The sequence below is a fragment of the Castor canadensis genome, chromosome 2 (assembly GCF_047511655.1).
Source record: "Castor canadensis chromosome 2, mCasCan1.hap1v2, whole genome shotgun sequence".
NCBI classification, from domain to species: Eukaryota; Metazoa; Chordata; class Mammalia; order Rodentia; family Castoridae; genus Castor; species Castor canadensis.
Genome location: NC_133387.1, coordinates 32727615 through 32754579, shown reverse-complemented (window position 1 = coordinate 32754579; position 26965 = coordinate 32727615). Strand labels below are relative to the sequence as shown.

At 35.0% G+C, this 26965-nt stretch overlaps 1 protein-coding gene across 3 annotated transcripts; it reads left to right on the top strand.

Annotated features, from left to right (window-relative positions):
- Positions 1–569: 569 nt before the first annotated feature.
- On the top strand, positions 570–25527 carry Ing3 (inhibitor of growth family member 3). 3 transcript variants are annotated; one of them, XM_020162420.2, is made up of 12 exons: positions 570–711; positions 958–1029; positions 2883–2983; positions 4517–4582; positions 12658–12754; positions 14622–14693; positions 15769–15885; positions 16174–16331; positions 16901–17094; positions 18651–18843; positions 21337–21375; positions 23066–25527. In XM_020162420.2, the coding sequence occupies exons 1-12, from the start codon at positions 684–686 to the stop codon at positions 23180–23182; spliced, it is 1254 nt and encodes a 417-aa protein (XP_020018009.2). In that variant the 5' UTR covers positions 570–683; the 3' UTR covers positions 23183–25527. The 3 variants fall into 3 exon arrangements, 2 of the variants coding, with proteins under 2 accessions (XP_020018009.2, XP_020018011.2); XM_020162422.2 differs by lacking the exon at positions 958–1029; XR_002212315.2 differs by lacking the exons at positions 12658–12754; positions 16174–16331; positions 16901–17094; ... (1 more) ...; positions 21337–21375; positions 23066–25527.
- Positions 25528–26965: the final 1438 nt, after the last annotated feature.

Here is a 26965-nt window from a genome sequence, read left to right as displayed (position 1 = left end):
CATCACTCCACAGTCTAGGACAAACTATCTCAAAGTTACGGGAAACCAAGCCGAGGTCCAACTTGTATCTCAGCAATGCATACTGCAGACACACTCCGTTTGAAACACTCGGAATGGGCCGCACCACGCTGATTATTCCAGATTTGGAATCTTTACTATCTCCCTAGCACGCCCGGAGATCCATGACTCACAAACGCCAGGGCGTGGAACCACAGTCTCAAAGAACAGGTGAAAAGTTGTTGCTAGTAGAGCCGTGCAGTCGCATACAAGTCCCGTCGTTCCTCGTGCGGAAAACCAACAAATAAACAGAGGTGCCGCATGTCCCGCTCTGCGGCGCCCCTACCGCAATGGCGCCTGGTTTCTGTAGTCTCCTCGTGGAGAGCAGCCAGCGCCCTTCTGCCCTCCGTGGATGAGGAGAACTACATTTCCCACAAAGGGGCGGGAGCGAGCCCCGACCTGGCTACGTCACCGCTCCCGCCGGCCAATGGCAGCTCCGGGCGGCGGTGAGGCAAGCGCCGTCAGGCGCCAAAGTGGTTTTTTTTTTTTTGTTTTTTTTTTTTTTGCCGGAGTCGAGCGGGTGCTGCTAGCGGAGGCGCCATATTGGAAGGGACAAAACTCCGGCGACAGCGAGTGACACAAATAAACCCCTGGACCCCTTCATTCCCCCAGCTCTAAGGGCCGCGATGTTGTACCTAGAGGACTATTTGGAAAGTGAGTGCGCGGTTCGGGCGGTGCCGCCTGTGGGACCTGCGGGCGGGCGAGAGCGCGAGTGGACGGGCAGGCGGGATGGCAAGAGGGAGGGGGAAGCGGGGGATGTTTCTTTCTCACGGTAACTGGCAGCCTCGTTGTGAGCTGCCGGCCCCCTCGCCCCCCCGACGCACGCACGCACGCAGTGACGTAAGCGCGTTCTGCTTTCGCCGTTGGCTCCGCCCCTCTGACGGACTCTCCCTTTGACAGTGATTGAGCAGCTTCCAATGGACCTGCGGGACCGCTTCACGGAGATGCGCGAGATGGATCTGCAGGTGCAGAGTAAGTCGGCGCGTTTTCTCCGCCTCGCTGCGCGCGTCCGGGGCACCGGCGCCCTCTGCCTTGGGCTCCCTCGGGTCATCGCGCTGGCATTAAAGGGCTGCCAACGAGCTCCAGCACTGCTGTGTGGTGCCCTTCTCCGCTCCCGCGCGCCTGCCCCTGCGGCGTTTGCCAGAGGAGCGGGTTTTCGGACACGAACGTTCCTTTCTCGGATTTGGCGCGGTGCAAAACTTGCTTCTGTGCCTTCAAAGAGTATGGAGATACTGGGTGTTGTAGTGGGAAAAAAAACGTTGAGAAGATTTTCCCTGGGTCTTTGGATCGAATTTAGATTTCACACTTCTGTTGCAGTGCGTTCCATTGAGAATTGTCCAGGACATTTACGACCCTGGCGAACGTGGAACGCCGGACTCTGACAGTTCGCCTGCGGCGCTCCGAATTGTCAGCAGCGCAGGCGCTCATCCCCAGTCGCAGGCCAGGGTAGATCGCGCTCCTGCCTGCTGTTAGAAACATTGACAGTGAGCGGGCTTGGAAGTCCACTGAATACTTTTTCCTGGGTTAACCCTGCTCCTTCTCAGAACAGGGACTCCAGGTAGTGAGCTCGGGGACCAGTTGAGGTTGCTAACAGCGTGTCCTTTCATTCCCACCAGCACAATACACTTGGTTTTCTCTCCGTCTTATTTGCGCATATTAATTGTAGAAAGGAGTCTCACTGTGACATTTCCATACGTGTTTATAGTATACTTTGACCAAATTCTCCTACACGTGCACTTCTGCACCCTTTGTGTTAGTTTCTTGGGGCACCTTGTCACCTTAAGTCCGAATTGTGTGTGTGGTTTTTCCAGCATACAATCCTTTTTAACTTTAAAGTAGTTAAAATGCTAAAGACTTGCTGAAATAGTGTTCTCTGCAGCACTGAGCATAAACTTTGATGTCAGATAGATGCAAGTTTACTTTAGGATATTGATAATTTACTCATTGACTGCCATTGCCACTTCCGAGGGGTTTTCATTGTAAAGAACAGGAATCGTCTGCATTATTTGAAATAATACAGATAAATCAAAATATGTAATACCTGGTAGAAAGTAGTAGTAGAGGGTTATTTTAAACTTCTTGTTTACTATTAAATTTTTTTTAATTTTCTGGAAATTTGGATTTAGATTATACATATAATCTAAATATACATAGTGTACATCTTTTTAAGCTTGTGGGGTTTTTTTCACAGTAATTAGAATCTTCTAAAGTTAATAGGTATCATGGATTAACAAAAGATAATAGTATGTCAGATGTTAAGGAAAATACTTTAAAAAATTAACTGTAGGATTTCTCAGAAAGTTTGAAAAGCTATTATGCCCTGAAGAATTTTAAAGGAAGAATATATCAATAAATTTTTTTCCATTTCTGTAACATTAGGTGAATAAGTGATTGCTCTTACTACTTTCAGTTGTGATATGCAGTGATGTGGTGCTTAAGGCTACCTAACAAGTGGCTTAAATACGTTTAACACCTTTTCATTAAAAAATATGAGGACTGTCTATTACTTTCAATAAGCAGTTGTATTTTGCCATGTTCAGCTTTGACTATTGAGCTATTTGGCTATTCAGCTATTAGCTTTGACTCCAAGGTTGTACTATTCAAAACTATGGTACAGATTGTTACCTATGCTATTGACTTAACCTATTGGAAAAAGTTTTAAAATTAAAAGCAACTGTCAATAGGGAAAATTGTAACTTTTAACGTAGTTAAAGCAATAGATGTTTAAGTAATCAAAGCATAACTTATTTAAGGTACTAGCCAAGTAGTATAGTATGATCTATAAATTTGGTTATCTACATATGAAATGCTTTTTATTATGTCAGATGCAATGGATCAACTAGAACAAAGAGTCAGTGAATTCTTTATGAATGCAAAGAAAAATAAACCTGAGTGGAGAGAAGAACAGATGGCATCCATCAAAAAAGTAAGTTTGCTGCTTTGAATGACATCAGTATCTACTAGGACCCTCTGTCAAAGATAATTTAAATAGATTTCTGGATATCAAAATGAGGCAAAGTTGTCAATGACTCACTAGCAGTTAGTTAGTTAATTATACATCAGATCTTCAGGTATAGGGATATTTAAACATTGAAGTACGTTTTGTTATTTTTAAAATTATTTCAAAGTGCCCAGTGGAGAGCTACTGAACTATTTGAAAAGTACATTTTTTTGTTCCTTTTTAACTTGTTCTTTTTTTCTAATTCTATATAATTAAGTTATCTTGCCTTTAGAAATGTAATACTGTTTTCCAGTTTGGGCCACAAATGGCTTAAAATCAGGAGACCTTGATCTTATTTTACATATTGCTAGGTACCTGAGTTGATGGACTCATAGAACAGAATCTTTATAGTTGGAGAGATCCTAAAAATGTCTTTCACTTTGAAATATGAATTAGATCTAGAAATACAGAATTCATTGAGTTTTATTAGTTGTATAGGGCTTTAGAGCTCTCCTCCAGATTAAAATGGGCATAAACTCCTACCCCAAGGTTTGCATTTAAGGTATGATCTAGTTTATCTAAGTATATATTGGGAGAAAAAAACTTGTGTTTGGTCACAACTGTCATTTAGGTGTATGATTGGTGAGGTCTTTTAATATTTCTGGGTGATGATGCCTCCGTACACCAAACTTCATAAAATTGTTCAAGGATCAACTAAGAAATTAACTTGGAGACTACCAATTCAGTAGTCCTATTATTTATTTTACCACATGGAGGGAAGATTGTTTCTGTTAGGAGGGAAAAAAAAAAAACCAACATCTGTAAGAGAAGTTGTCCTAGTTTGGAAGATGGCCAGTGTTCCAGGGTATGTGTGAGTGTAACATCACACATGTATCTCCCAAATCATTGGTCATCCCTTTAGTGTAGCAAAACTTGAGTGTACCCCCAAAATTCTGGCGTCCCATGGAAATATCTTGGAATCTTTTTTTGCTTCCTTTTTCAAAAAAATAAATTTTTTACACTGTAGAGAAATGTAAAGTATAGGTTGATTGAGTTGTATGAACTTACACCTAATTTAAAATGGAAGTTACAGAACAATTGAATAACAGGGATATGCGATAAGAATCCTTTCTATACCTGTACTTTTATTTTTAAAAAGTTTTAAAAGTGGATTGTAAGTGGGTCTTACATGTTAGATAAATCTTAACATTTTTCCTATTAAATAATATTCATTAGCTCACATAGTTTTTTTTAGTATAGAGAGTAGACCTGGAAGAGTATTTAGTTTTTTTTTTTCCTTAGGTATTATCTAGGAATTCTGAAAATCTTCCTTTAATTCTTGGCCGTTATGCATAATTTCTAATCCTATCCAACCTATGTCCTATCCCTAAGAGACCTTTTATTGCTAATGTGTGATGACTGGCAGTGGCAACAGATAGGATAATGAAAATGCATTACAGGTCCTACATTTGCATATTTAAAAACTATTAATTTATTCTTGAATGTGTTTTTATTCAGGACTACTATAAAGCTTTGGAAGATGCAGATGAGAAGGTACAGTTGGCAAACCAGATATATGACTTGGTAAGTAAAATGCATATGCATACTATGCCTTAAATACTAGGATTATGGATTATTTTCAGTTTTATTAGCTTAAGTAGAATAGGAAGAACAGACTAAAACTGGAGTGTTGTTCTGTTGGTCATATTTAATTTGAGGGTTCAGTGTCTGTATTTTAATTCTTTGTGGTACAGTCACAAAGAGTCCACAGTGCTTAGTTTAAATGTCAAGAATTATATTTTAGGAAAGATTACTGTAAGATTATGTGCTATAATTGATATCTAACTTTATTTCACTAATCCTTATTCTTTTAAAGTTGTGTGTACATGCCTTTTATATCATTTTGAGGTTGTTTCTGTGGTACAGTACATATAAGAGTACTGTGTGGATAGTTCTTAGTCTTCTGATTATAAGGAAAAGAATTATTTGGGAATTAGGGATGTTAATAGATTTCATCAACTAGGTGGCAAAAATGTTTGGAAAACATTAGATTATATAAACTTGAAAAAAGTTCTTTCTTGCAGCAATATTTGTAAAAGATTGAAATCACCAAGAAGACAAATGTTGTATATAATTATTTGTCAAATTGATTCCATTATGGTGACACTGCAATAATGATATGAAGCGTCATATTCTAATGCACATATTTTAGGAAATAGTAATTTCTGTTTATACCTCGGGGTTTGTTAAAGTAGAAAATAAGTTGCTTACCTTTGGTTAAATTCAGCTTATAGTTTTGTACCTTATTTTTGTTTTTTCTGGGAACAGTTTTATTACTGAACAAGTACATGTAAATAAAATGTTGGCAGGAGCATGACACAATAAAAAATGTACATACCATATATGGTGTGCCTTATAAATGCTTTTATTAAACCAGAAAACGTTTGTCACGTAAAGCTATAGAGAGTATTTAGTTGTTTTTTTTTTTTTGACATAATGCTATAATACTTTGGCTCTTTTGTTCACACAGTTGTTGTGAAAGAACACACAAAAGTTGTTGTGAAAGACAGACAAAAGAAAGATTAGTATAGGCTGTAATGGGATTTATTGTGAAATGCAATCAAAATATTTCTTCATTGTTTTGGTCTTGAATTTTGTCTGTAAGTATAGGGAAAGTCATTTATATTTTAATAAAAGAATAATTTGTTTAATAAGATCCTCATATTTAATGGCTACCAAATTTAGAAACTACCTGGTTTTTAATTCATATAGTCCTTTAGTTGTATTCCTTGGTTTGTTTAGTACTTTGTTTTATTACTAAAGATACTTCATATATTTAAATATATGTTATATATATATATATATATATACATATATATATATATAAAACACTTTATATGCTTTTTAAATACATGTGTGTGTGTATTCTTCTGTTATTTATCATCTACATTGTTCATCCACTGTGTGCCTGATGTAATGAAGTTTTACCTGGGAATTATGGAGGAATAAAAGTAAATGCTAGGAATGATTTCTGTCCTTAAGGTACCTGTTAAATAGCTGGGAAGACATACCCACAAATTCAAGTAGAGAACTCCTACTGTAAGATGTAACAAATAAAAGACCAGTGGAATTGAAAATTAAGGGGTGTCTGGTGAAAAAATTGAACTAAGTTATCCAGAATTGTTTGTTGATTTCTTTGTGGGATGAGATGAGTTTGAATAGAGGGTCAGTGACTAGATTAGGAGTTGTATAGAGAGGAAAGCATTTCATTCAGAGATAATGGCATAAACAGAATGGAAGTAAAAATCAATAATTGTTTTCTTTGGAGGATAGATTACCTACACTAAAGAGTGACATAATGAAAGGGTGATGTAATAAATTTAATAACATTTAACAAATAGAGTAAGAAGTGAATGTCTGTAATAGCTGTATTGAGATGGTCAGTCCCTTCACTGACAGCATGACTTTGGAAAAGTTAATCTTAAACCTCAGGGGTTTTTTAGCCTGTAAAATAACAATATTTATATCTCTTACTAGAGTGTTTGCACACACACAGTGCTCTTATCTTGGCACAGAGTAGGCATTCCCTCCTTCTTTAAAGAGTAATCCATCTCCTTTTCCCACCTGGGATTTTCTACTTCACTGAAGCACATGTTTCTCTTTCAGCCCTACCAAGTTAAAGCAGTCTTCTCTAATTCTCCTAATATCTCCAAGGCTGCCATTTGTCTTTTTCTTTTTTCTTTTCTCACCTGCCTATTTTTGCCCTTTTCCTTTTTTATTATTTTTCCTTTTCTTTTCAAATAGTCCATTGCTCTTTCAGGTAGCCATTATATTCTCATTGTAAAAATCTTTCTTCCGCATGATCTCACTCATGGGGAATCTAAACTTACAGAAGTTGACAGTAGACTAGGGGAAAGCAGAGGAGTAGGGGGAGGAATGGGGAATGATGAGTAGGTAAGAAAGAAAGAAGTTCTGGTGTGCTGTTGCATAGTAGAGTGAATTCTTTTTTTCCAGAAAAAGAAAAGGTAGAAGCAAGGATTTTAAATGTTTTATTGTTATTATTGTTCTGCTGGGGATACACTGTGACATTTGCAAAGTTCTTACAGTGTATCATAGTTGAATTTACCCCTCCATCATTTTCCTTTATCCCCTTTCCCCCATTCCTGGAATAGCTTCTACAGGTCCCATTTTTCCATTTTCATACACGAGTACATAATATGTTCACATATTCACCCTCCTATACCCTTTCTTTATATCCTCCACCCTCCCACTAGTGCCAACCCCACACACAGGACCTGTTTTACCTTCCCATTCTACGTTTTTGAAAAAAAATTTTTTGTTTGTATAAGATAGTTATAAAGGGAGTTTCATTGTGACTTTTCCATGTATATATATTATAACCCAAATTGGTTCATCCCCTCTATTTTTCTCTTTTCTGCCTTACTCCCCTTCTTATGGTGATTTTAACAGGTATGAAAATTCTGTATTTATTCTTATGTAGCAAGTACATCAACCATATTCACTTTCTTAACTTCCTTCTTTTATCCTCCCTTTCTCATATGTGACCTCCCCTTAGTGTGACCTGTTTTTTATAATATTGCTTGTATTTGTATTGGGTCTGTATTCTACACGTGAGGGAAAACATGATGCTTTTGGCTTTCTGAACCTGGTTCACTTCACTTAAGATGATGTTCTCCAATTCTATCTATTTACTTGTAAGTAATGTTTTTACCATAAAAAAAATTAGTGTTTTGGGAGATAGATGTATTTATCCTGATTTGAATATTTTTCAATGTATATATGCATTGAAATATCAAATGGTTCCCCCATAAAAATGTACAAATTTTATGTATGTGTTAAAAAATTCTTTCTTCTCTGGAATTTAATCATCTATACCATCTGCTTTTTATCATTACTGTAATTTAATGGCTTCTCGATTGCCCCCCTTCATTTATTAAGAAACTGGCCCCTGGTTTACAGTTGTTCTTTCTGAAACTCTTCTGAGTCCCTAATCACCTACTTCTTTGACTTTTGTAAATTCTGGTCTACTTAGTTGTCACACACTGGTTGTGATCATCTCTTGGGATTGTTGTACCTCTGAAATACCTTCTGTGTCTGCTTCATTTCCTTCTACTTTGTCATCCTTTCCTATCCACCCTTAACCAGTTGAGTATCTGTAATCTGAAGGCTCAGAATCTAAAATGCTCCCCCAAGATGAAGTGTTTCGAGTGTTGACATGATGCCATAAGTGGAAAATTTCACATTCGACCTCATGTGATGGGTCTCAGTCAAACTGCAGGTGCACTAAAAATACTGTGTAACGCAACCTACAGGCTATGTGTCTAAGGTATATATGTGTAGACTTGGATTCTGTCTCCTCAGTATCTCAATATGTATATGCAAACATTTCAGAATCTGAAACTATTTGAAATCTAAAACAATTCTCATCCCAAACATTTCTAATAAGGGACACTCAAGCTGTATGTAATTATCTTTGATTTCATCCTTCGATGTTACATTTAACATTGTATTTCCTTGTATTTTTTATTGAAATAATTGATTTACTTTTAACATTGTTAGTAAGCTGATTTATTCCTATGAGCAGCACTATACTGGTTATTGCATAATGTCACAAATGAAGAAACTTGTGGTAACAACAAGACCCTCTCCTGTTAAAATAATTTCCTTCTAAAATCCTGATGCTTGTAAACAATCATTAAACACTATTTGTGTTCCTCAGCCAGCTGCCACTGTCATAAGGATGTATTAGATTGCTGTACCTAATAAAGTTGATTTATATGTACTGTGATAAAATTTGAGCTTTTACTAAATGCTTGAATGATTTTAGCAGTCTCTTGCAGTGCTTAATACCTTTGAACTTGCTTCTCTTTTTATATCCTGGCCTGTTCTTCAATGATTGTATTTCAGACTCATATTTTACCTATAAATTTGAGAGTTCTTCATCTGATACTCTAATTAAGGAAATATATTATGTGAGTCTGACCTTTTGACTTGTCTTCTGTCCTTATTGTCTTTTAGGAAGATGATTAAATATAGTTTATGTGTTAATGCCTCAAGTATTTAGAACAGCCTAAAAATAGGTCACATTTTCATTTAGTTTAAATATAATTTAGAAATGTAAAATACCATTTTTATGACTTATCAGAGAAATACTTTGCCATATGGCTCCTTCACCCCTCCCCCAATTTACGCTCCTTCCTTATTCACTATAAGAAAATCTTTTCGTGGATAGAAATTTATCTCTTACTGCAATGGATTTCAACTTAGAACCTAATAAACTCATTTTGAAAGGTTAAGCTAGGTATCTAAATTTTAAAATTTGACTGTCTTGGCAGCAACAAGTCATGTTGAAACTTAAAAACCTGTTATCTCATAGTTTTAATTTGTGTCCATTAGTGACACATTTAAAATTTGAATATTGAAAAACTGAAAGATTCAAAAGGAATAAAATGTTACAATTCTGTGTAAAAGAATAAAGGATTTTTTTGTTGTTGTTCATTTTGTTTGTTTTGTGCAGAATGGCCATTGGAAAACCATGCAAAAGCATTAAAGGATATTTTTGTTGTTACGCATTTTGTTGCTTGCTTGGTGCAAAAGAGGGCAAGTGTGATTTAAGTTATTTATGATCATGAATGTGGTAAATGTTTCTTTTGTCTCTAAGGAGTTCAAAAAAAGGATAATCATTTAAATTTAACCATTATGATTTGGGATTATAGATCAAGGAAGCTTTTAGACAGTACTTACTGACATTAAATGAAAAATCAATAATTAGACTCTGTGGTTAGCCCTGTGTTGGGAATCTATAGTTAATGGAAAATCTCTCTCAAATAGACCCTTTCCCTCTTCACTACAATAAAGCAATCTGATGGGGTCATGTGTACATGGAGGGGTGGTGTAGTGTAGGTCCTTGCTTTTCCTGATTCCTATGCAGCCATTATGGTGATTCACTATAATAGGTCCTTTACCCATTCATGTAAGTAGAAGAAGTCATGGGTAGAGAGAAGACGTATTACAGATTTCAGTCAAGTTCAGTTCAGCTCTTATTATGACCATTAGTACTTGTTTAAGTGACCTACTGTTTTATAACTTGGAACCTAAGTTAAATCTTGTTAACTTTCTGTCTTCAAGTATGATTTAGTTCAGCAGTGATAAATCTAAAAAATAGTTCTCATTGCCTAATAATTGCTTATAATACTCATCAGTTCATAATTTTTTTAATATATCAAGAAGTAACAAGGATGGGAAGCCATCTTACAAAGCTACCTTACCCAAAGGTGGTTAAAGCTTTTTTAACTGTTCAGCTATGAGTTTAGTTTTGAGAGTTATTAATTCTCTGAATTGTGCTATCTTTTGGGGGCTAATAGTATTGACAGTTTCATCTTTTTCCATGCTTTTCATGTACAATAAATTTCATCAACAATATATTTTATAAAATGAGCATTTTTTAAATGCAGAGGTGGACTTTGTGTGGTGTGTGAAAAAAGAACTTTGTATCACCCTCATAACATCCAACCAACTGAAATTCTAACACTTGTCCTCTCTATGTTGTTTATACCACAAGCCACACCATATTCTTTTTCTTGAATGAACTCTTTGTCTATCTCTATATGCTTTTGGTATTACTCCTTTCCATTTATTTGAATGTAATTTATTTTTCACTAACTCATTCATACCTCCTTTATATCTTTCACAGCCCAGTTACATTTTGTTACATTTTTCTTCATGTATTACTTCTTATTCTTTTTAAACTGTTGCTTATTTATTGCACTTGGATTATATCTTTGTTTAACCCTTATTTTGTTAAAAAATTTTATGTAAATCTTGATTTGTTGGCTAAATTCTGATTTCTCTGAAAGCAAGGGATTCTCTCACATTGGTCATGTATCCACTTAATCCAGTGCCAAGTACATAATAGAAGCTCAGTATGTATTGTTACTATAATTATAGATAAGAAAAATGGAGTGATTTCACTGCATTAAGTGTTTTAGAACTTAATAAGTTTTTGAGTATTCTCATTTCCCTTGAGATTAAATTTTGACAATGAAAGAAATATTCTTGAATAATGGAGGTCTGTGTTCATACTTTTGTCATTGGAAGGGAGATTCCATTAAAGGATGCTCAAAAGTTACCTGCACGTTCTTTGAATAGGAGCAAGTATCCATAACATGTGACCAACATGGTTTTAAATGTTACAATAATTACATCGTCTGCCAACTTCTAACGAGTAATTTGTATGTGAAGATGGAAGGAAAACTAGGCTTTCAATCACTGAGAAAATCACAAACTAACACCCCAATGGTTGTTGCTAGCATTACAAAATATAAATAATAGGACAGTATTACTGGCTTTTCAACTTGAATTAAATTACTCTGAGTTAACAAAAAATAGTTGGTTTTTATGTGCAGAAGTTCAAAGGGCAATGTTAAATATAAATGGTAAAGCATAACTTATTTACACATAGATCATAGTTAAATCTGGTTTCTTAGTACATTAAATATACGGCTTTGGGCATGTTACTTAACCCCTCTGAGACTTAGGTTTTTCTCTTATAAAAATGGAGACAGTAATAACTTACCTCAAAAGATGAGAGTGAGGACTAGGAAAGTTAGACAGCCAATGCACCAAGCACTGTGCATCACATGGCCTCTTCATCAGCACCTAACATATATTCTTTGTCTTTTAATATTTTGTCCCTTTCTCCTTCATCTCAGATACACATTATTTAATTGAACTTCTTATTTAAATTTTTGCCCTTATGCTGTACTATAACACATTTTGATATTTATAAGAAACTAATTCCTAATTTTAACAGTGATCCAGTGAAGCTAGACTTTGAAAAGTAGTGTTGTCAATGAAGTAGCATAAATATTTTTAAATAATTTATATTTTCTTGTTTCACTTCAAACTAGTAAGTTTGAAAAAGTATTGAAAAATATTTAATATTAAGCTTAAAAATATATTAAGACATGGCTGCTAGTTTGAGGTGGCATATTTCCTGAAATTAGTCAGAAGAGCTCTAGGTACATGAGAAAGTAAAATTTTGCTCTTTTAGTTAGTGCAGTAGTATTACAAATAAAATGTTAACCAAGTTTTTTGGAAAATGAAATTTTCTGGCTAAAACTCCCTTTTGTTTGAGCCCTTTACATAAATATTTACAACTATAATAGTTCACTTTCCTGCCTTAGAGAAATGTATGTAGACTGGGGATCTTTCTTTGATCATTCTAAATAACAGTTCTTCTGGTGTCATACTGCAGATGACTTTATTATAAGTAGAGGAGGTTAAGCTGGAAGTAATCACAGAGGGTATTTTGAACAGTTGCCAGCCCTTAGACTCTCCTCTCACTATCAAATCCCTAGACCCAGTATTCTTTAATTTTCATATTCCACTTCTAAAAATTGAGAGTAGAACATTTTTTTAAACAAATTAAGATTCCAGTTTCTTAAAAACAGGCTTGGGAAATTAGTTTAGCACACTTAATCTGTAGATTCAGAACCTCTGAGGCACTAATTAATTGACTTGCTCAAGAATATTAAGCAGATTCACTAAAAGAAACAAAGATTTAGGTTTCCTCATTAAACTGACACTTTAACAGTGTCCCAAATTTTGGTGGTTATCTTTGATCTTCTTTGAAACAGGTAGATCGACACTTGAGAAAGCTGGATCAGGAACTGGCTAAGTTTAAAATGGAGCTGGAAGCTGATAATGCTGGAATTACAGAAATATTAGAGAGGCGTAAGTAAAATTTACAGTTTTCCATCAATATTGGACAATCAATACATGAACAAATCACTGAGGAGACACTTGCCCCACAGAAGCCTTTCAGATCCTGCCCTTTGGTGTGGTGGCATCCTGGTCACATAACCTGGAGCCCAGCAGTTGAAGCCGTTTGGGTTGTGGATATTGAAAGCGATAATGGAGGATATCATCCTATTCACTCTTAAGGAAATAACATTAAGTCTTTTGTTGTTGTTGAAATGGGGTCAACACTATGCAGCCCAGGCTGGCCTTGAACTCTCTATGCTCCTCCTTCAGCCTCCCAGTTTCTGGGATTGTAAGCATGTGCCACCATGTTGAGCAAGTCGTTCCATTTTTAAATATCCTCATATGCTAGTGGTAAGAAGAAAGCGTTAAAGAAATGTAACCATCAAGAAACAGATCAGCCATGTGTCATTCATGTATTGATTTTTTTTCCCTGCCTATTTATATACTTAGGCTTTGAGGAAGGTCGTTAGTTTTTCTTCTTAAGAACTGCCATAAGGCTTTTCCTCAACTGTATGTACTTGAGAAAGAATCTGGTTCCACAACATTTCCTCTTTTTAAAGAAGTCTTTTCTAATTTTCTCTTATCAGCAAAAAGCCATATTAATATTCCTTTGCAAGGCTTAACTTGATCTCCTGCTGTAACTTACTCCTAAATACTTCCTGGGTTTAACTCAGGAGACTTCCCCCAAATGGCAGCATGAGCTCTGTTTCTTTAACATCTCTTCCAACCTAAATAGGTGAGATACATAAATTCAGATAATGTGATGCTAGGCTCAGAGGAGAGACTCAGTAAATATTAATAGAGGCAAATTAGTGGCTGATTTCTACTAGAATTTAAAGTGTTTAAACATATATATATATTTTTTTTTTGGGTGCATTCAGCAGCAAGAATATGTGCCTGTTTCTACTCACAGATAGGATTTGACAGTACGAGGCTATACATTTCTCCATTGATGCACTTATATGGTGCAAGCTAGAGAAGTCAGTCACAAATCCATTTCTGTATCCATAGTTGCATTCTGAATTAAAAAATAGATCTATCTTTTCAGATAACTATCTAATTTATCTGTGGTACTTGGGGACAAAATGAAATAGTTTATAGCTGCTTTGATTTCTTTCTTTTGTTTTGTTTTGTTTTGAAAGGCTGAAGGTAACTGAATAATGACAACTCATGCCTATTCAGTACTGCAGGAAGGTTAATAAAGCATCCTCTCTAAGGACACAGACATATGAAACTAAATTGGATCAAGTTATAAAACTGCTCCATCCTATGCCCTGCCATAATTTCATCTCAAGGGATCAAAAAACAAACCTGGAGAATTTTTTAGAAGTATTTTAAAGCTTGTTATTAGAGATTCTATTTCTCATTTTTTGCAAGCATAATCCCTAAATTTTTAGGAAGTCTTTATTATTATATGCAATTTTAATGATTAAAGAATTTCTTTTGCTATAGTAATGTCCCTATCACCTGGAACATGAGGATCTCCTACTGAAAGGTCTTTAACTCTGTTATATTAGATTGAATTTTTTAAATCTTGTCAGTAATAGAGTTATAATGTCCCTTCATGCATTTATGTGGCACTCATTCTGGTGGATCCCCTAATTAGACATTAGGTAAATATTTGAGAAATGGATATCTTATTGTTGAAGAGACAGGATAGTTCAGGATGCAATTGGCAGTGTTGATTCTCAGCCTGTCTGGCTAAAGTGATACAGCCATGTGCATCAGAGCTTGTCAGTCTCCTGTGGGTGAGGGAGTACATTGCTTGTGGTTGGTGACATGTCAAGTTCGTGTGGTGACATTTAATGGTGGCTTGTCTCTATGCCTCTCTTTTTAGGATCTTTGGAATTAGATACTCCTTCACAGCCAGTGAATAATCACCATGCCCATTCACATACTCCAGTGGAAAGTAAGTTTGGTTGAAGGCAGCTAAATTTTAAGTGTGATTAAAAACTTGTTATTAATACCAACTATATGTTCTCTTTTATTAGTTCTACATAGTCAATTGAGGAATAAATATCCTTTCCTTTTCTTCATAAAATATTTTTGTTCATCGCAATTACTCATAAACCTTTTCATTTGGGAAAAGTATATTTGATTTAGAACAGAGTAGTCTAAATTTTATAAATAAAATTTAAATAAATTTAAATAAATTTTAAATTTAAATAAATTTTCTGTGAAATTTATAGAGGGAGTATACCTAGAAGTAATAGCAGCATATGCTCCCTACCTACAGATATCTGATTCCTCTAGGAGTGTAACAACTGAGCCAAATAATAAAGTGTTTCTGGTTAGGCCCTTCGTCTTTTTCACCCTTGCTTTTCTAGTGCTTAGTCTAGTGCTTGGCATATAATGAAGTGTCACATGGTTTGTGACTAAAGGAATTTTGGATGGATGTCATTTTAAGGATTGAAGTATGATGATTATAATGGAACATGAATGTGAAATGGGGACAGTCTGTGCCAGGGGGAGGAGGGGAATGGAAAAGGGGAAAGGATACTGAGGGATGAAGAGCATCAAAGTGTGCTTCGTGTATATACTAAGGCAGCATAATGAACCCATCATGCACTGTTTGGAAAAGAGGGAGGGAGGGAGAAATGGGAAAGTAATGGAGGAGATGTACTTGTTTCAAGGACACTGTACACAAGTGAAGTCAATTTGGCAAGAAAGAAGAGGTGATTAAAAACTGTAATGTTTTGCAAACAGATTATCCTTCATGTTATATGTGAAACCATAGTGCATCATGGGTTATCTTTAGTACTTTGCTCCTGAGATTTTTTAAATGTCTGAGATGTGTGCTCTCTTAGTAAAAATAGATGACTCAACACTGTTCTGCTTGTCTTGCCTTCTGAGGAAACAATGTTCTGTGTTTCATGAGGAACTTAAGATTGTAACTTTACTGCTTTGTAACTGGATGGAAGAATTATGTCTTGTCTGTTGCTTTCTAAAGTTTAATAGTATGTGAATTCTTTATTTATATTCAGAAAGGAAATATAATCCAACTTCCCACCATACAACAGATCATATTCCTGAAAAGAAGTTTAAATCTGAAGCTCTTCTATCTACCCTTACATCAGATGCCTCTAAGGAAAATACACTGGGTAAATTTATTTTCTTTAATGTGACAGTTTGCTTTTTTGTTTGTTTGTGTTAGGATAAGGGGAAATGAAAGCATCCAGGGTTAATGAACCATAGCACTTTCATTACCTGGTTAAGTCTGCATATGGAGAGAAAAGAAAAGGGAAAAATGTTTTCCATTATTTAGTTAACTCAGTCTGTAACATGAAGAATTTAAATTTAATGATTATATCTATCCTAGGAAATAATGTATTTTAAATTCAGTAACATTTTGTTCTCTGCACCCATTTTGTATCTTTACTTCTATACAGGTTGTCGAAATAATAATTCCACAGCTTCGTCCAACAATGCCTACAATGTGAATTCCTCCCAACCTCTGGCATCCTATAACATTGGCTCATTATCTTCAGGAACTGGTGCAGGAGCAATTACCATGGCAGCAGCTCAAGCAGTTCAAGCTACAGCACAGGTAAAAAGTAAAAGGTTTAGAAACAAAATGTTACATTTTGTCCGCATGGTTAGCAAACCCTAAATGAAACAACTGGATGTGAGCAAACAGTTTCAGATATGTATAGTGTTAAATCATAGTTTTATGACATGACATTTTATTTAATAAAATAATATATGATTTACCTGATTAATAATGAAATATAAAAAATAGATTCATCATGCAGACCTTTTAATGATAGTTGCTCCTATCATGTGTGATCCAAACTGGAATCCACAGCCAGGCCAGGACAGTTCTTTGTTCTTTCTACTACTTTCATGGCTTTCTCTTAGAAATAATACTGGCTGGAGTTTGTTCAATTCTATAGTTTGAAATAAGAAGTTACTTCTCAATTTAGTATAAAAACTGATTTTTAAATCTTTACATGAACTAGCTTAAATGCTAATAATGAAAGTAATAGTTTAAACAAAATAAGCATTGGCTTATTTTGTTTAAATTATTGGACAAATGAAAATAACACTATAACTTGTAAAACTCAAAAAATCTACATATTTACATATATTAATGCTGTCAATGAATGTCTACTTAAGATGAAAGAGGGACGAAGAACATCAAGCTTAAAAGCCAGTTATGAAGCATTTAAGAATAATGACTTTCAGCTGGGAAAAGAATTTTCAATGCCCAGAGAGACAGCAAGCTATTCATCATCTTCAGCACTCATGACGACATTAACGCAGAACGCCAGTTCATCAGCAGCTGACTCACGCAGTGGCCGAAAGAGCAAGTAAGTGTCACCTTTGCAGCAGCCTTCCTGCCCCGCTGCTGTGTACTCAGGCACTTAGCTCTTGACTGGGCCTCTAAAGAGTAACCAAAGGCAGATGGATGGACATAATGCAGCAAGATGAGCCTCAGGGAGATAGAAAGATACTGGGTTTCGCTTTACCCAGCCTTACTTTGAAGGAGTACTTTAAAAGTATGGGAATTGTTTTAATTTTTGTAGAATCTTAAATTGAGTTTTTAAATAAATGACTTCTAGTTACTTTCTTTTATTATACTGTTTTCCAGCTATAACTTATTTTCCCATGTTTTCAAGATAAATGAATACAAAAATGTAAGTTATATTATGTAAATTTTTTTAAGCAAGAGTCTTCATTTTGATTAATAGCAAAGTCCCCAAAATTCTTGGTTATATTCCCAGAATTGATGATGCAAAAATATCTCTAGAGGCCAGGTGTGATGGCACATGCCCTTAATCTTGGCAACTCCAGAGGAGAGACTGGGAGGATCATGGTTCAAAGCCAGCTGGGCAAAAAGGTAGAGCGAGACCCCATCTCAATTAGCAAACTTGATGTAGTGGCTTGCACCTGTGGTCCTTGCTCCTGGGAAGCATAGATAGGGTCACAGTCTAAGGCTGGCCCGGGACAAAAATGTGAGACTGTACCTGAAAAATAACTAAAGCAAAAATGGCCTGGGCTAATGGCATCTGCCCAGAAAGTGTGAGGTCCTGACTTCAAGCCCCAGTACCACCAAAAAAAAAGGAAAAACATAAAATATATCTAGATTGTGCATGTGACACTCTTAGGGTGATGGTTTAAGTGTGAAAATTTAATAGCATTTGTCTGTTCCAGGGAACTGACTAGACTGGGTATTTTTAATGCCAGATCAGAAGAATTAGTTACCTATTGTTGTATTACAAATGTATTTTTAAATACATTCTCTGTGAATAAATTCTCTAAAGAGTGATCAGTGTAAAATAACCACAGATCTGTCAGATATTAACATTAAAAATTAATCTTAATGTCCAAATTTAATGTATCTGCTTATGATAAATTTCTATATTTAAAACTTAATTAGCATAGAGCTGATGGCTAAAGAACTTTTAACCCTCCTGGTTCACATGTCAGCTGATGGTCATAATTATTTTTATCAGATGCTTTTTTTATAAGTGTTTTAGAGTATGGTAAAGAATATTCAGTCTACTCTAAAAATTCAAAGAATATAAGATAGCCATATCTAATATTAATTCTTAAAATATCAAAAATTTAAGACAATAGTACATAGTCACTTCAATTTAAAAATTTATCTAAAAATGTTTGAAACATTTTTAAAGAGAATTTTCTTTTAAATGCTTTTATTCTGCAGAAGACAGAAATTTCCAAATAAAAATAAACTACTACGAGGATGTTGCATTTTATTTTGCTCTAAATAAGTATACTTTTAAATCACATTACTTTAACCTAGAAATTAATTTATACATTTGATGTCATATCAATATTAGGAGTTATTCTCAAGTTACTTAAGATGATGAGCAACTAAAACTGCTACTTCCTTTTTTTTCAGAAACAACAACAAGTCTTCAAGTCAGCAGTCCTCATCTTCCTCCTCTTCTTCTTCCTTATCGTCGTGTTCTTCATCATCAACCGTTGTACCAGAAATCTCCCAACAAACAACGGTCGTGCCAGAATCTGATTCAAACAGTCAGGTTGATTGGACTTATGACCCAAATGAACCTCGATACTGCATTTGCAATCAGGTAAAATTCTGCTGTATGCTTGTAATAACAAAATCTGAAGAAACTAGAAAGAAGAGAATGATTTCATTTTTAAGCATCCTTTTTACTCTAGTTAAAATACCGTTGCTTTATTTTATACTTTTCCCTTCTTACAAAAGTGACACGTTTGCAATAAATGCAAAGAATATAACGAAAATTTTAAGTTACCCATAAACTCAGATGTTTCCTGTATTCAAACATTTTGATGTACCATGACTTTGCATATTGGCTGTCAACAGAATTTTATTTTCTCACCATTCTGGAGACTGGAGAGTTCAAGATGAAGGTGCCTGTTGATTTGGTTCCTGAGGAGGCCAGTTTCTAGCTTGCAGACAAGTTGCCTTCTCACTGGGTACTCACAGGACAGAGAGAGAGAGAATGAACTAACATGCAAGTGAGCATGAGTGAACTCTGGGGTTTTTATCTTAAAGGCCCCAGCTGTATCAGATGAAAGCCTTGTTTAACTTTTACCACTTTTTCATAGGCCTTATCTTTAGCTATAGGGTTCAACTTACGAATTTTGGAAGGATACAAACATTCATTCCATAACAAATATGTACATGTTTGTGTGTCTGACAATAGCAATCAAAGTCTATGCTGTTTCATAGCTAGCTTTTCACCAAGTGAGATATAATGAACACCTTTTTTTTTTGGTACTGGGACTTGAACTCAGGAGCTCTACCAGTTGAGCCACTTGGCCAGCAAACATGATTTTTTTTTTTTATGGTCTTTTTTTAGTGTTCTCAAAGCTTATCTTTTATACTATGTATCACAATTTATTTACTTAATACCTAGCTATAGATTATTTTAGTATTTTTAATTCTTTTAAATTATAAATTGCATTATAACTGGCATCTTTTAAATATAACTCATAAATCTTATGTTTGTGACAATTCTTTAGAAACAAGATGAGGCTATAAATATGTGATATCCCTAGAAACTTATTGCCAAAAATTGGTTAGCATGCTCACTTCCTTAACCTTGTCCAACAGTGGGTAATTTCCATTAAAAACCATGTACCAATTTGATAGTTTTGTATCACATGATCATTTTAATTGACTTTAATATTTGGATTGGACATTTTTGACCATTTTTATTCTTTTATGAGTTAACTCCTAATAGTGTTTACTAATTTTTTAATTTTTTGTAATGCATTATGTTTTGCTTGCATTTGTATTGTAAAATTTTAGTTTTATGTAGTATTTTTTTTTTTTTTGCAGTGTTTGTGTTTGAACTCAGGGCCTACATGTGGACCCACTCCACCAGCCCTATTTTTGGGATGGGCTTTTCAAAATAGGGTCTCACAAACTATTTGCCCAGGCTGACTTCAAACTGAGATCCTCCTTATCTCTGCCTCCTGAGTAGCTAGGATTACAGGCATAAGCCACCAGCACCTGGCAACTCAATAATCAAGACATTTTAATGTAATTTTTTGGTTTGTTTTTGGCAGTTCTGGGGTTTTAACTCGGGGCTTCATGCATATTAAGCAGGCATTCTACCACTTGAGCCACTCCACCAGCCCTCAGTTTTATGTAGTTATTGCTCTTAGTCTTTTTCTTGATGAAGTCATCCATGTATTATATTAAAAGTGGTTTCTCTCAGGGGTGGGGGTGTAGGCCACTATTAGAGTATTTGCCTGGCATGCACAAAGCTCTGGTTCAATCCCCAGTACTGAGAAAACAAACAATAAAAAGAAAATCCTTTTTTTTTTTTTTTTTGCACTTTTCTCCTCCCAAATTTGCTTTGTATTGTTGCTGTTGTGCCATCACCTGATGAACAGTTTTTAGTAGCAGTGATTCAGAAAAATGAATTCTGTAAATATCCTGCCAATAAAAGTAGTTACCTACAAAAGAGTGCAATCAAATTCACACTAGATTTTTCCTCTGTAACACTAAAGAACTAGGTGATGGAATGTGTCTGTGAAAAGTTTAAGAGAAAAATTGAAATCTCCCCCAAAAGTTGCTGCCCATAGAAGTTGTTCCTGTGGGTAGGACCACATGAAAGTGTGCTCATCCATGCAGTGAATCAGAAAGTGTTAACCCATGTGAGAAGTCACTCAGCCTGTTGAAAACTTAAAAGACTTAAAGTGCTTGTGCTGAGCAGCAAAAGAAGAATGTGAGAAGACTGAGTGGGCAGTAAGTGAAATGTTCACTGCAAAATACAGATGAGCTTTACAGCCCAAGATGAGGTAGAAACATTCAGTGGGTATATAACCAGAAAGAAACTTTAAAATTATTCAGTAAGAACCATATACAAAGGTACTGAATACATTGAGTTCTTTCAGACTTCCAAAGTTAGCTAATTTCTGTGCATAACTGTTGCCTCTGCTCCCCCCAAAATCTTAGGTACCCTATGTCTCAATGTAATTATATATTCAGTAAACTTTTCTCTGTTTTCTAACATTTTCATAAGCAACCAATTTGATTTAGATGCTTGTTACAGTCATAATAAAAATATTTAATTTTCTTTAATTAGGTATCTTATGGTGAGATGGTGGGATGTGATAACCAAGATGTAAGTATTAACTTTTTCTATTTATAAATGAAAAGACTCACAGGTTGTTACTTGAATATTTTTCTTATTTATTATGTCTCCCAAGTCTAAAAACTAGGTTTGCCGTTGTTATATTAATTATGTTAAGGCAAGAATATTCTCCACAAAAAGGTGGTGTCGCTTAATGTGTTCCCTGTTTAAATTTTAAAGCTAATTTTATGGTATCATGTGCATATTATAATTTTTATATGATGATAAATACCCTTCTTCCCCTGTGCTAAAGACATTGCACAGGGTAAAAACAAAAGACATGCTGAAGACAAAGCATGTGGACTATACTAGTGTCCAGCTCATCTGTCACATTGAAGAATGGAGCATAAAATAATACATCATTTTAGGAAACATGCTGCTAAGGAATGATCGAGGGTTTGATGTGAGGCCCCCTCATTAATAGTTTCCTACTGTACTATATGGGTGTCCACTGATAGCAGCTACTTCTGATATTTTAAAAAAAGGTTGGGGGGTTTGAAAGCAAAGAATTCCTATTTCTTATCTGGAAAGCTTAATTTTGGATAGATATGTGTTTTATTAAATGTGAAGAATATATTTTTTTGTCTAGTTACTTTGATTCCTTACTGTCTTATAGCTCAGCCTCCTTTTGTCTCTTTTTTACTCCAAAGGAGTAAAGAACTGAATTCTGTGGAAGAACTAACCAGTAGTGTCAGAATCATAAAGGGAACAAGAGTTTTAAGTTTATAAAACAAATCAAAAGTATTAAAGGGATTACCTTAGTCCAGTAACATTGGTATCTTTTCCTCACCTGATAGGCTAGAAGTACCAGGCTGTCGTGGGTGTGGACAGTCTCTCCTTCCTCTGCTCTGTGTAGAGTTAGAGTTACTTGGTGGTTATTTGCAAACGGTTTTACTTCACCATTTCAAGAATGCCACTGTAAGCTCTCTTTTGAGCAGTTAATGAAAATGATAAATGAGATTTTTGTGAGTACCAGTATCACATCCTCTGGGATTCCTCTTTTTTCCTGTTGTACTCTTCTGAGTGCTAAGGTTTTCTATCAAATGTAAAACTATCGTCTATGAGGTTTTTTTCCCTACATCTCCAGGAATAGAAGCATCCCGAAAGGATATCCAGGGCACACCTTTATGTGTTTTCTTTGTTTGAGTCAGGGTCTTGCTATGTAGCCCAGGCTGGCCTGGAACTTGCTGTGTAGCCCAGCTTATAATCTTCCTGGCCTCAAACTCACAATCTTCCTACCTTATCCTCCAAAAGTTCTAGGATTACTGGAATGCACCACCATGCCTCACTTCCTTTATGTCTTTATTCTAGTTTCTAAGGAAACAAATAAAGCTAAATATATTTTTTAAACCTTTAGAATATATTTACCCTCATAAAAGATTCATCTTACTTCTTTTTATCCTTGTAAAGTGGTATCACCTGGCTGTCCAAGTTAATGAAGATGAGTGAATGTTAGTTCATTATTTAGTGTTCTGGGAATAGATTCTGTGAATTTCAGTTATCAAAGATGCATACTTTTTCTTTGCCTCTATTTCCTCATCCATGAAGTATATCAGTTGAACTAAGTATTCTCTAAATCATCTATCTAAAGATTCTGATTTCACAAATCTGAATATTAAATGAAATATTCAGTCTACTGGGTTTGTTTTAATACATTGTCTTTATAAATTTTGCTTTCTAGTGCCCAATAGAATGGTTTCACTATGGGTGTGTTGGATTGACAGAAGCACCAAAAGGAAAATGGTACTGTCCACAGTGCACTGCTGCAATGAAGAGGAGAGGTAGTAGACACAAATAAAGGCGCCATTTCATTCGAGGAAGGAAAGAACTTCAGCTCAGCCTTTTTTATAGGATTCTAAAAAGAAGAAAAGAGTAAGAAGAAACAACTCATTTCCAGGCAACCACTTAAAGGATTTACATAGACAATCCTATAAGATCTTGAACTTGAATTTTATGGGTTGTATTTTAATAATGTAAGTAAATTATTTATGCACTCCTGGTGTGCTATGAATATTATTCCAGTTAGCCTTGGATTATTTCTGTGGCCAACATATGCAGACATTTGTACTCCTCGACCATTTTCTCAAAGTAATGGGCATTCTATAATTTAGACTTCAAAGAATTCCAACAATGAAAATTTTAAGAAAAGTATTTTATATTCAACAGGTATATTCTGCTGCATGTACTGTACTCCAGAGCTGTTATGTAACACTGTATATAAATGGTTGCAAAAAAAAAGTCAGTCCTTCTAAAAAGAATTTAAGATAATGGTTTTTAAAATGCCTTTATAATAAGCTTTGTTTCTTTGTGAAACTAATTCAGCAGGCTGAAGGAAATAGTTCATGTGATGAAGTGGGCTGGTGTCCTCTAGAGTACCTGGGTACATAAACAGAACTCCTGTAGGTAAAAGCTAATTCGTGCCATTAGTCTTTATATGTTTCTGCATCCTGATAGAGTGCAGTTCGTGTGGGTGGGGGTGGGGGGATGAAGGGGAAGGGTGTTAAAGTGATACATTTTTATACCAAATGTGTTTATTTTTTTGTGCAAGTAATCCTTAAAATTGGAATTGTATTAGGTGTTAAAATAAAGTTTTTAAAAAATTACTTGTATTTATACTTTACATACTTAATAATGAAAATTTCTTAATTCCAATTAATTTCCAGTTTTCATAATTTAAAAAGTACAGAGGCCCAGGACACAGAATGCTGTGTAATCTGTGATTTCTATTGAGAATGCTTAGAAATTATGTTAGGAAAATAAGGAACAGACATTTTTAATGTAAATTTGAAGTGCCAGTGTATTTTTCTAGAACATTTCTCTAGCTTTTACTTCACTCTAAGGGACATAAAAGAACCCTAATTACACCAGATAAAATGGAAATAATGGTTAAGATGTTTTCACTGGAAGTAATGTGACCAGCAAGAATGAAGAGACCCTGTGGACTGGAGCTTAAAATTCAGCTCTATTTTTAGTTCTGTGACATACTAGTATAACAGTTGATTCAAATCTTTAATCACGCTGGTGCTTATGAAACCAGGGTGATGCTGACTGTAGGATGCTTTTAAAGCACTCTGGAGGTTTTATTCTATAGGTGCTATTTCTAGATTTTACATAGTAAAGGTTTTATGAAAAATATAATACTGAGTCTGGTACATAGAAAAATCCTTGAAACTTCAAAGGTAGTCATTATATCATGTTTCCTTTATATTGAAATGTACTGGGTCCATCAGATTCATGCTTTAATTAAACCCACTAATGAGCCTCTTCAAACTTACTTAAAAGGCAGTGTAAAATCTATGCAATGCTACCCATAGGAGATGGAGTAGATAGGAGACTTTAGAGGTCTCTTTCAGCTCTGAGATTCCATTATTCTGTTACAGTCTGATTTTATAACTGTCAGCACAAAAAGAAAATTAGGTTCATATTGTGAGTACTTGTGATTTCATAATATCATGGGTATTGTGATTTTATGATACTCAATATTTTCATGAGTATTTTATAAAACTTTAAGAAGTAATATATAATACAGTGTTTAGTTAGTTTGTTATGTATATGTTTCCTGAAGATGCTCAAAGGAATAATTTACATCCTCTTAATTATATATTATGAGTTCTTCAAACTCATTTATTTTATAAGAATTGGTCAAAGGAAAATGTCTTGTGCGCAGCCTTACTTAAGAAAACATTCATTGGCTGAGTTAGGAACACCCCTATTTCCAGCTACTACAGCATACCCTTTTAGTTTCTAAATTCTCTTCCTACCAGATCACTCATAAAACAGTTGACAAGTTTCGAACTCAGACACAGAGTATTTTATGAATTGTATATAAAGAAATAAACCAAAATTTTGTGCAAGTATTTAGTAAAGGGTAGAACCTGTTAATAAATGAGATATATATAATGGGCCAAATGTGGAGCTACCTCATTTTCTTAAAATGTGGCCAACTATTAATATTCTTTGTGACATTTACACCAAGGGCATTCAATATCTTTGTTGTACAAAACTCATGTAATAGTTGGTGGCATATAAGGTCCAAATGTGGTTCATACTTTATAGGTGGTGAAAATTGAGGCCTTACTGCTGTAGAGTGTATATTTAACTGTTCATGGTGACACATTTGAAGCAATAAATGGCTTAATTCAATGCCTAAGTGAAGCTGAGTGTTTGATAAACATACAGTCATTCTTTTTAAAGGCAGTTAATTTTTTTTTTTGGCTTTTTTCCTCCTCTAAAGCAAACTCCTATGTGTTTTAGGTTTTCAGCCATCATATGTGTAAGCTGTTTTAGTGACCTTTGTCCATGGACTTTAGAAATGGTTTTCTTGAGCTAATTATTTTAATCTTAGACAAGTAAGTATCTGATAAACTTGTGTTTATCACACACAAGTGTGATACTCTTTTGCATGTGTAGACATAACAAAATTTCCCTCACACTAAAGAAAAAAAAAGCTCAGTAGGTGGGTTTTAAGAGAAAAGAATATCCTCCAAAAGATCTGTATAACTTTGTAAATGTTAAGCATCTAGATACGAAGAATACAGAGATTAAATTATGTTGGTGAGAGAAGTGGGGGGCCTACTTGTTAACAAGTAATCATGATGTTTTGGTAAATGCCATAATAGATGGAGAAAGCTCAATGAGAATATTGGAGGCAGGGGAGTTGGCTATTGCCATAGTCAAGAGCACTTAACAAAGAAGGAAGCTTTTGGACTGAGTCCCAAAGATGGGTGAAGTGGAGAAAGTTTTCAAGTCAAAGACTGGCCCAAAACTGTGCATTCTGAGAATGACAGTCTATAAGTGGACCTGTCATAGCTAGTATTGGGAAGAATCCAAAAGCTGAGCAAGAATATTCATGAGGAGCGTTTTACACCATGCTATGGAATTGTTAATAGTAGTCATGTTTAACCATGGTTATATTGTGATTAACAATTTAATCACAACATTTGTGATTATGAAGTGGGGATAATTTGAATTAGTCTGTACTTAGAAACTGCCTAGTACTAAGTACAGGGTGGATCTTTACTCTCACTTTTCGAAGTGACAAATTAGAATCTCTAGTAAATTGAAATTTTTGGTTTTCCTTATTTAGGTGACAAATTCTAAATTACTGAAACATTTGTGATTTTTTTACCTAGCATCTTAATATTCATGATGAGGTACATTAAAGAGAAATAAGTTAAAATTTAAAGTGATTCAAAGATAAACTGAGTTCAGATTTCGTTGGTTTTCAATTAAAGCTTGATAAAAGGAAGAAATATATCACTTTCTGGCTATTTCTGTTTTATTTTATGTTGGCGGGATGGGTTTGAACACATGGCTTTGTGATTTCAGAGCGGGCACTCTACCATTTGAGCCACACCTTCAGTCTGCTATTTTTTGTTTTTAAAGGAGTAGGTCACGTGTGTGTTACAAGAAGTCTAGGCATGATAAATATATGCCTTTGAAAGCAAATCAATAATTTCTTAATAAATTCTTCAGAGCTATATAATTTAGGTTTTAGTTAATGCACTAATACCTTTTGCTTCATTCACTACTAACAGGAAACTGAAGAGACCATTATAACTTCATTTTCCTGCTGTTTATT